Consider the following 11,629-nt stretch of genomic DNA (forward strand, 5'->3'; position numbering starts at 1 on the left):
TTATCTAAATTTTCTTGTCCCCTTTACGAAAAGCTGACTTGCTTGATAATCATATCGTCAACTCTCTCTATCTCTGTCTCTCTCTCTCTCATGTTATACAAAAGATAACCATTTCCCCACAGAAGACATGTCATAGAACAACTTGACTTTGTTGATGATCTCTTGATGGTTATACCCATAAAGCTCTCACATTATTTTCAATTGAAACAAATATTACATGACAATTGATAATCTCTTGATGGTTATACCCATTAAGCTCTCACGTTATTTTCAAGTGAAACAAATGTTACATTGACAATTCCTTGCACTACTCGGCGGACATGGCACATCAAAGTGAAACTACACTATCAAGGGGCTACGGCTAGATGTTGACTGCGTGCAAGAGCTTTTGCACTGTCACTGTATCCTATTCAATATATGGCATCAAATCATTATGTTCAACAGGTCTCTTCTAGAAAAGTTACAGGGGATGCCTTGTGTGATTAGGGCTGGCAATTTCACCCGTGAAAACGGGGATCCTCCCCGCCCCGCACGGGGCGGGGATTCTCCGACTTGGAGCGGGGGATGGGACAGAGACGGGGACTTAAAGTATTCCCCAAAACGGGGATGGGAATGGACCCGCCCCGTCCCGTTTTAATATGCAAGCCATTATCAATATCCTCTTATTTTAGTACTGTTTTAGTGTTTTTTTCAACAGTAAATATTTCTTTTATGCTAGTGATATTGGCACTACCATATTTTGATAAGTGCACAAACACGACTTGTCTTTTTCTTTTCTTTTTTATGGGTGTTAAAAAGCTTTTTTGAAGTGAGGATTTTTTGTGTGGGATGGGGATTAAGTATTCCCCGCGGGGCAAGGATGGGATCCCCCGCCATCCCCGAAGTGAGACGGGGCGGGGATGGGGAATGCAACATCCGGCCCCGCCCCTGCCCCGTTGCGAGCCCTATATGTGATGGCCCTACAAATGGTAGATTACATGTTCCACTCCATGTATTGCTTAGTTATTTTTTGGAACTCGTCTTTTTGAACAGCCGAAATCAAAACGACATTTACACCAACAGTATTGCTTTGATTAATTAAAACCTCTATAATGTGTTAGATATTTTCAAAATAAAAGAGTTTTTTGAAAATAAAAATGTTTCATATTTGGAAAATAGGAGCTTTTTTTAAAGAACCGGAACCGAACCGAAAATTCGGTTTCGGTTTGGTTAAACCAAACCGATTCAAATTTCGGTTTGGTTCGGTTTGGGGATCAACCCGAACCGAAACCGAATATTTCCAATTATTATGAGTAAGGGGTGGCAAAATTGGAGGAACCGAACCGAAAATTCAGTTTTGGTTTGGTAAAACCAAACCGATTCAAATTTCGGTTCGGTTCGGTTGGAGGTTGAACCGAACCGAAACGGAACCATTGCCACCCCTAAGAGTAAAAGTGGTTTATGAAGAATAAAAGTTTAGTCCCACGTTGTAAAATGAGAAGATATAGTGATGAGGGGTAATAAGTATCCCCTTCACTATTTCCACTTGTTTTAAATTTAAATGCCTTTTGCAAATGATGGGACCAATAGGACAGTTATGCGGCAGTGGGTTGTAGGGTGTTTAGTGGCACACTCTCCCCGTATCCCCGTATATATCGTTACGAGTAGTGTTAAAAAATTTCTCTAATGAGATATGAACCGTTGATCATGATCCATGATGCTCTTGGTCGATCAGTGCTCAATCTAGTGATCCATGATGGTCTTGGTTGATCGGTGCTTGGTCGAGTGCGATCTGGACCGCGGGATCACGACCAATCATGCATGTACCAACAATCAAATTATGATTGGATGCGATATGGGCCCAAGTTGGTAATAGATCATGATCTAACGGTCAAATAACTGTTATGGGTGGACAAGGGTTTTTACACTCGTCAATAGTCACGATCAAAGTCGATATAGACTGTAGAATCACGATAGAATGCAGATTTCAGCCCGAACTAATCATGTGCCTTAGAAGGTGTATTTCAAACAAAAAAGACACCAAAAAGCCTATAAAAGACAAGAAACTCACTATTTGCAGACATAATAAGTAGAAACTCACTATTTGCAGACATAATAAGTGGAAACTTACAAACTTAAAATTTTCAGAGCAGTTCTACATTCTCTTAATCTTCTTTAAGCTTTCCTTACTCTCTTTTTGCCGGTTTCTTATTATCTATTATTCTGCAGAAACAGAAACCGGTATCTTATAGACTTGCAAAATCTATGGGTGGTTTGGATCTGTTTCCATGTGCATAACATCAACATGCACCAGTAGGTTTTCTACTAGGATAATTTTATTATCTACCTAATTTTGCCCATAAGGAGGAAGAAGAGAAGAAAATAAGGAGGAGGGTAGAAAATTAGGAAAATAATAAAAAAATATGGGCAAAAAGGAGGAGAAGAAAAACAAAAGGAAGAATAAATAGAAAACAAAACTAATCTTGGGGAAGGAGGAAGATAAGGAAATAGAAAAAAAGATCAAAATAAAATACTAAATTCAGTGTTTTTTCTAATTTTTTAAGAATGCATCACACCTGAAAAAAAAAATACTCACTACTTCGGAAAAACATACTAGCCCCCATATACATACCCACTACCCTAAAAAAACACTCTCCTGAAAAACACAAACTACCTTGAAAAGAATATACACGCTACCTAGGAAAAACACACTACTTACTTCGGATTCTACTTTAGATTGTCGTTTTTCCTTGATTATAAGTAGGCGAATCCTAGAGTAATGCATGTTTCCTACCAGGGTAGAATGTATTTGACCATCACACTTGTGTGTGCGTGTGTCACAAGATAGTACTACAACTTTTCTAGCGTAGTCTATGTTGTCTAACAAGGTATCGCTTGTTTTTTGATGTTTTTTTTAATTTCTCTATCTTTTCTACTTTCTTCTTCTGGGGGTTTATCTCTTCTTCTTTTTTAATTTTCTCTTTTTCTTCGTCTTGCCCATTTTTTAATAATTATATATTTTTTATTTTTCTCCCTTTCTTCCTCTTCTTAACCTCCTCCTCCTTCTTCTTGACCGATTTTAGGGTTCTTTTTCTTCTTCTTTTTCTCTTTTTTTACTCTCTCTCTCTCTCACACACACACACTGTAAAACCCCTAAAAATAAGCAAGAAGAAGAAAGGGTTTAGAAAATTTTGTAATTTTGTCAAAGATACTCGACCAATTGGTACTTCTTCGTAATTTAAATAAAGGAAAGGGAGGAAGTGACTAAAAATTGGTAGAAATGTTGTCTCCCTTATTTAGAATTTGATACAAAGCACTAACCATGGAATGCAGGTATTAAACAAGTGATGGTGAGTTAGAAATTTCAAGAGAGGGAAGATTCGGATTTTCCATTTCCTTAAATGGAGAGTAGTAAAAATAGTTTGACAGCTGATGTGCATTCACATTCACATAGGAGTGCAAGTCCCTTTGACATAGATGACAAAGTTGTAGATGTACATATGGCCCCAGTGATATGGTGATGAGGACACTTAAACATAGAGGTAGATGGAGACAGAGGACAATTGGAAATGTTTGCATGGGACACATGTCACATGCCAGGGTATGTTCCTATGAAATAGCTACGTATAGGGGAACCTTTTCAACATCATTGTAGCCACAAACGTTAAAGGCATCATAGTCATATGGTGTGGGTTGTAAGAAGAATACTATTATCTCTTCAATTAAGATCCAAACCTTTCTCTGTCTCTCTAAGAAAGATACCATAGGAAAAGCTCTCTCTCTATCAGAGTGTGTATGGTTCCTTTTTACTACACAAAGACATATCATAGGAAAAGTTGGCTTGTTTGGGAATAGGCAATATGGATGCACCCGAAAAACCATCATCATCTTTATTTATGTTTCTCTTCCTTTCTATCTCTCTACGAAAAGTTGATTTGGTTGATAATCTCTTGCTGGATGCACTCACTGTTAAAGTATAAAGATAAATAACGCCTTTTAGCTTAAGCTTTTGGAGAAGTTGGTAAGTTAATATGGTATCAGAGCCAAAGGTCTCGAGTTCAAACCTTCCGGATAGCAAAAATCCACATGCGATGGTTAGCCCAAAGTGGGACCACATGTGCCACGTGTTTGCCAAGTAGGCCACACGTGCGGGGAGTGTTAAAGTATAAAAGATAAATAACGCCTTTCTTCAACAGCTTAAGCTTTTGGAGAAGTTGGTAAGTTAACACTCACCAACCTAGCCACAATCCTATCATTTACCTCTTAATTGGGCAAAGGAAAAAAATTTCCAAGAAAAACTCTCCCGTAAAAATGTTTTTCTTGCAATCCAAACAGGCCCTAAAGTATCACCAAATTACTCTCTCTCTCTCTCTCTCTCTCTCTCTCATGTGTTATACAGGGTAATTTACACCAGCTTAGATTAATTAAAACATCTATAATTTACTATACACATGGAACATTTATTTGACAACCGGATAAGAGCCCTGGTTGGATTTTGGAGACCTTAACACAAGTCACATGGATCGATTCTATTTCCTCTTGGCGGGCCTAATTGTGATTGATTTCGTGGTTTACTTAGGCCCTGCTTGTTTTGGATTTTGAGAGGTGATTGTGAGTCCATAACTGATTATTGGACTGGAATTTCCATTTAGGCCCTGTTCGTTTTAGAATGTGATAACCGATTGTGAGCCCCAAACCTATTGGACTCAAAATGTCCAATAATTGGTTTGGACCCACAATCGGTTATCACAATCTAAAACGAACGGGGCCATAATTTTGAGAACCGATTGCTATATCCTTCTTCTCTTAATTAGTTCATATGTTAATGTTTCTTTGATCAATGACAAATCAAGGTTTTCCACAACCCAATCTTCATTTTAAAAAAATAAAATAAAAAAGGTTTTCCGTAACTTAGTCTGCACATAAGAAAGGGAAGATATCCATACTATACTTTTCTTATGTTCACAATTTAGAATCTAACTTCAAGCAAGGCCACAAGGTAGAACTAAAAAAAAAATTTTGACAACATTATATGTTATTTTTGTCTCAATCCATGACTAACTCATTCAGACAATAGAATAGTGCAAACTACAAACTTCAAGTCTCAAACTCAAGGGAAAAAAAAAAGAACAAAAGAAAAATCAAATAACAAGAGAAAAGAAGGAAACAAAGAAAGAAACAGGCTCAAGATGCTGGGAAAGGTGTTTTCAGAATCTACGTCTCGAATAAGGAGCAGCAAAATACAGCAAAAGAGGCATTAGGATCTTCAACTCATGCTTCTATGGTAGCCTCTATGAACCTCTTCCTTCTTTCCCATGTTTTTGGCCATAAGCCATCCTTTCTTGACCATGTGCTTAATGGTTTTCAACCCATGTTGAAAGAGATGCTTCAAATCCTCGCCCTTTTCCTTGAGACTCCCCATCTGATTCAGGTTGAAGAGTTTTACAATGTAAAATAGTGAGCCAAGTTTATCCCTATATATCAAGTTGAATAGCCATTGATGCTTTGCAAATGCCTTCTTCTGTAAGGAAGTTGTTTTGCACAAGCCCTTCTTATTCCACAAAAATTGCAACCATATCCAACACTCCCCAAAATTACCATAGTACCACGATATTTAGAAAATGACCAAATAGGCCCTTCTTTATATTCCCATCATTGTTTTTTTGGAAATGATATATTCGCTCTCTTTTCTTCCTCGGGTCACTCCTTGCAGTGAAAAAAGAATAGTCATAACCATGGTTTTAAATTTCGACCGAAATTTCGGATTTCGGTGGGCACCGAAACCGAAATTTTCCGAAATTTCATTTTTCACCATTTACCAAATTTCGGTCCTAAATTTTGATTAAACGCCATTATTTTATTTTTTTTAAAAGGGTTACAAAATTTTGGAATTTCGGTCCGAAATTTTGAAATTTTGGTCCGGAATTTCTAACCAAATTACCAAATTTCTGACCGAAATTTCGGTTTTCTGTGGGATCCGAAACGGTTACCGAAACCGAAATTTTAAACCGTGGTCATAACTCATAAATACATTAGTGTGTGGTCCGGGGAAGAAAAGGGGGAGAAAATATCACTTCCCTATATTTTTCTTTCATTGAGTGTTCATTTCTAACATACATTGGAAGGATGCCTTGAGGAGAGTCAAGGTGGGTGTTTTAGTCATTCTTAATAATGGGTGCATTTATTCTCTTTGAAAGAATAGGGGTATCTTAGGCAAATCGGGCATAAAGCTAAGGGTGTACTTAATTTTTTAACAAGAAAGCAAAATGATTAGGATGACTTTTAGAAAGCATAAGTGAATACAGCTAGGAATGGACCGAAAGATTGAAATGATATATGATGATTTGTAAAGCTTTCATCATTTTTCTTTTCCCAAGCTCTTTTTTTGTATAGAGGAATCTGTATAGTGTGGTAGACTTTATTTCATTAATTAGGTGGCTGTTCTTGATTTAAGCTCTTGTGAAGAAAGTAATGGAAAGGAAACCCTTTACAAAGTTTTCACCTTCTAACCATCGTTTTGTGGTCCAAGGAAAAAGCTTTCTGCCTCGGCAAGTCCTTTCCTTTTTGAAAGGAAAGGCATCCTAAACCGACCAAATGCTTCCCAAGTCTTAAAACCTCCGATGCTGCTTTTCTTTCCTGATGAAAAAAATATGAGGAATGATAGATGCAAGGGTGCCCTTGCATAAAGACCAGAAAAGTTCCCTTGATTCGATCCACGGCATCAAGTGCAACTGAAATTACTTTCTCAAACGATTTTAGAAGGTTACCGAAAATGAAGTGGATCCAATCAAAGGCCCTTTTCTGGCTCGTTATGAAAGGACGCCCTTGTATCTATCATTCCTCAAAAAATATAGGATTTGTCAACTTTTTCTCTTTCCTATCTCCCTCTTATTGATGTAAAACTCCTTTAATTTGGTCTCGTTATTGCATCTCAAAATGTAAACTTCAATATTTGAATGAAGTCTTGCCGTTGCCCTTTGTTATAAACAATAACTCTCTCTCTCTCTTCAAATCTTGTCATTTCCTCATGAAGAATCACCCGACCGATCCTAGGCGGCGGGGGCGGAGGCACATATAGCTTGGGGTCCCCCGCCCCAACTGTAAATTCCTGGTTCCGCCCCTGCTAGGCGGTTTCTAAATCCTTGAGATTTCTATCTTTGTGGATCGAAAATCTGTAAGTCCTCTTTATTAGCAAATTTTCCTCTACATTGACTGCGTACTAATAACTTACTTTTCCTACAGCCCCTTTCAGAACATCTTTTAAAATGATACATCACCATGCCATATATTTGATAGCCCACAAAAAAGGGCGGCCCAGTGCACGAGGCTCCCGCCATTGCGGGGTCTATAGGAAGGGCTAGATGTACGCAACCTTTATCCCTGTTTTGCAGAGAGGCTATTTCCGTGACTCGAACCCGTGACCACCAGGTCACAATAGAGCAACCTAGCTTACCGTTGTGCAAATGCTCACCCTCTTAGCGTACATCTAGCCCACAATATATCTAAAATAACATATTTGGGGCTGGTCATAGAGTGATCCACACCACTAATAATGTATGCCCACCATGGAGTGTCGTATGTGAAAATCACTAGGGTTAGATGGTTCGGATGGTGTGATGGGTGATTATTAACTTTCGCATCTCGAAATGATGGTCTGGATGATATTCTGTTGGGGTGGGCCATCATCACAATGTGTCTTAGATAAGTGAAATCTTTTAGGCCTGTCTGGCAACCATGAAAAATTATTCATGCCACCTCTCAGGTCTCTCTATCTCCCTCCCATCTCTCACAACTGCCCGCCACAAATATTCCGTGGCCTTAGTTACATTTGTCTACGGGCCTCTTAGGACCTTGGCTGTAAAGAGCTTTGGTTATGACTAGCGAGGACTTGGGTCCAAGTCTTTTAATAGTTGGTGTTAATTATATCAATAGCCATAAAGAGTTGTAGACTTTGATGGTTTAGTTTAATATCAATGGTTTTTCTCTTACCTGCCCTTATGGTTTTTTTTTGGGGGGAGTGATATTCCTTCCCCCCCCCCCCCCCCCCCCCAATAGAAATCGTTAACTTTTATGCTTTTGGAGTTAACGGTTGCTTCTCCACCCCTTCATAAAAGTTAACGAAAACTGTTATAGGGGTGGAAAATAGCCATCAGAGAGCCGCGGGGGGGGGGTGGGGGGGGGGGGGGGAATGGGAATAGCACTGCCCCTTTTTTTTGGTTTACATGATCTCTTTGATTGTTTCTTTGTTTTAATGCAGTTCTTAACATCAAATGTATACCTCAAATATGGAGAAAGAGAAGGTTTGTTTTATCCTATACTTTGATGGATATATTAAAGAAGATTGTCCAGATGGGTATTTTGGGGGTAAAAGAAAGTCGATTGTTGTTAGCCGCACGATTAAATTTTCCGATCTATTAAATATTATCCATAGAAGGATCGAAACTAGTCCGTCAGAGATGAGTTTATCATTAAAATGTCATTTTCCAATCGACATATCACATATGACTATGCTAGATGTGATGGATGATGAAGATCTACCGGCGGTTATGCAACTTTTCAGTAATGTAAGTGTGAATGCTTTGAAACTATTTGTAACAAAACTTCCAAGAGATGACTATGTGCCATCCGAGTGTAACCACAATTTACCACAGTCGAGGAGTCCGACTGTTGGTTGCCAATATATGGAACAATGCGGAGCTTTGGAGCCTGATCTTTCTTCAGAAATCCCCATGAGCACAGATGGTATTGATAAAATCGATACACGTGGTACAAGTTTCCGTCATTATAATATCAGGTATATTTTTTTTTATACTAATTTATTTTCAAGCATCTATGATCATTTTTTTAAATGGTATTCCAATGTCTCAACTCAACTAAGCCTTTGTCCCAAACTAGTTGGGGTCGGCTGAATGGTATTCAAAAGTATTTTAGTAAAATATTTTTGAAGTGAATGTTTTATTTATTATTTTACTTATTAATCAATAATGTTTTCTCTTATGACAGGACTAATGTAGATGGATCAGTAGAAGCGGTAGAGCACGAGGAAGATAGTTCACAAAAAGGAGTGCATAAAGATGTGGATGGGTCACGAGAGGGAATAACAGAGGAAAACCTAAGTAAGTATTTGGAGATTATTGATGAGTTCCATGTAGATGCTGAAGATAGAACAACTGGTGAGTTAAAAAAAACATTTTTCTTACAAATACAGCTACAACCTTTAGGGAGGGAGAAAAGTTACAAAATATATGCTTCAACCTTTAAGGGGGAGAGAAATTACAAAATATATTTTACAACCTTCAACCTATAATTTTTTTTTCTTTTTACATTCAGTTCAATTTCGTCGATGGAGGTGTATTCACAACATTTGGAGACCCTTTATTTTGTCCTTGATTGCCCATCTAATTTCTACTCTATTAGATGAGCCTTTATATTCTCCTTGATTTACGACTCCTGTTTTACATTTACAATTATATATGTATGTATCATTTCATATTATATGCAGCTTTAAGGGTGGAGATATTTGCTTGACAATGAATGTGTTGAGAAAATCCGCCGGGCAAATCCAATCCGATCGTGCGCAAATTAAATGGGAAGTAAAATAAACAAGCAAGCCACAAGATGAACACCAAGATTTTACGTGGTTTGGCAAAGCCTACTCCATGGGCAAGAAATATGATCTTCCACTATGAGAAAAACAAAATACAAGGATTACAATATATTAATCACAAACCCACAAACCCGCAACCCTTCCCTTGCTTCTCAAACCCAATATCGTACACAAGAGAAACCCGAGAAAATCTGAAAGAAAACCCAAGAGAAACCCGAGAAGAAACCCAAGAAAAACCCTTTTCTTCCTTCTTCTTCTCTCTCCTTAGAGTAGCCGTCACATCCCAAGACTCTCGCTCATCCTCTCTTGCTGTCCTTCCGCAAGAGAAAACCCACTCTCTTTTTGGTATTAGGTTTTCCTCAAAACCTAAAAAAAAATAGCTTTCTTTTTTGCCCTATTGCCTTCGACCGGCATGCCTTAGGAAATAAGGCAACTTTCCCAACAGAATGAAATATTCAAACATATAATATATCCACTAATATTATTATTGTAAATAGGTATACCTTTTTTATGGGCATAAATGGATATACCTGAGTGAAGTTAAGGGGGGAATAACTTAATAGACATTCTACCCCACAATCAGTCCTAACGGTGTAGTATGATATGAATTAAAGATACATAGCTAAAAAACTGAAAAATAATAATAATATAATATTGATGTAGTCTGCTGAAAATATACTCACTCGTTGTCTTTCTAGTGAATTTTCTTACTTCGTAGGATTTCACGAGTACCTTTATATCTTCGTGCTCTCAAGTACATATTGAAAAAAGACAATCTGCAAGTAAGAAAAACCATAACGTGTGGGAAAATTTGTATCTTAAAATAGATTGAATACTTCAACTTACACTAGTCTTTGCAAGAGCCATATGATTGGTGGATAATGAATCGTAAACTTTAAACATTTGCCGAGGATCAATCAATAAAAAGCATCTTCATTGTAGTTCAACAAGTTATAGTTGCAAAAATAGTTTGGCTACAAAAATTAATATAATTAGGTATTATGTAGTCGAAAAGTTGCAAAAGAGATGTATAGGGTAAAGAGGAAGTCTAAACTGAAGAGAGCCCTTGCAAAAAAAAGGTGAAAGGGCTCCCCCATTGGGCTGCACATCACCATCATGTTGATGTGCAGCTAATAGGAGAGCCCTTTCACCTCGTTTTTGCAAGGGCTCCCTTCAGTCTAGAATTCCTCAAGGGTAAACGCTTTATTTATAACTATTGTTAAGAAATTCTTTAATCTTTTTCTCCATGGCACCGACATTCGGTAGGCTAACTGGGTTTAATTTCATCATTAACTTCTTTTGCATGGTAGTCAATCTTTGCATCGACCTAAACTATTCTTGTCCTCTTAGTATGATAAAGCACAAGTGCACTAATAATGGCCTTCCCATTCTTCAACGATTCAAATTTTTTTTTTTTTTTATCTTAGTTAATTTTTTGCTTGTTTGTTATAGGTGTTAAGGGTGTACATTTATCTTCAGTGGATTTTGAATTCCTCCCAACCTTGACATTTTGTTCAATGTATACAATTTGAGGAACTTGGCCTTAGGAGTCACCTACACATATCATTACAATACAAACAATATTTGACAATTGCAAAGTAACATTATTTGTTGTTCTCATACACTCTATAGTTGAATGATAATGTGTTGCTTTGGTCTTATATGACGCCACTTCTTTCTATGATATTTATATTATCCTTTGAATTTGAAAGATGGTGGCATCTCTTCTAACCTTCTCTAAATCTTTTTTAGAAAGCTCTACTACACAAAACGATTACACACACCACACAAAACGATTACACACACTACATAAAAAGAAAGACAAACTAAAATCTCCTTATGAGAATAATAACTATCTGCAAACCATGCATCGTTGTCCGACATGAAACTATCCCTTATCTCGAGGTATGAAGGTTTCACTCCCATAGCTAACACCTTCAACATCCTCGATACTCTTGAAACTGATAATCCCCCAGGCCCAGAAAGGGCAGCAGAGCAAGCACAATGAGCCCAGCAGAAACCCATCAGTAATCAGGACACTGA

General features: G+C 37.6%; 1 protein-coding gene across 1 annotated transcript; it reads left to right on the forward strand.

Moving 5' to 3' along the window:
- Window positions 1-6,922: 6,922 nt before the first annotated feature.
- Window positions 6,923-9,286, forward strand: LOC143864870 (uncharacterized). Its single transcript, XM_077375738.1, has 4 exons — window positions 6,923-7,153; window positions 8,237-8,543; window positions 8,631-8,773; window positions 8,983-9,286. The coding sequence occupies exons 2-4, from the start codon at window positions 8,250-8,252 to the stop codon at window positions 9,284-9,286; spliced, it is 741 nt and encodes a 246-aa protein (XP_077231853.1). The 5' UTR covers window positions 6,923-7,153; window positions 8,237-8,249.
- Window positions 9,287-11,629: the final 2,343 nt, after the last annotated feature.

The sequence above is a fragment of the Tasmannia lanceolata genome, unplaced genomic scaffold (genome assembly GCF_043159265.1).
Source record: "Tasmannia lanceolata isolate RefF3 unplaced genomic scaffold, GAP_Taslan_0.1 ptg000003l, whole genome shotgun sequence".
NCBI lineage: Eukaryota > Viridiplantae > Streptophyta > Magnoliopsida > Canellales > Winteraceae > Tasmannia > Tasmannia lanceolata.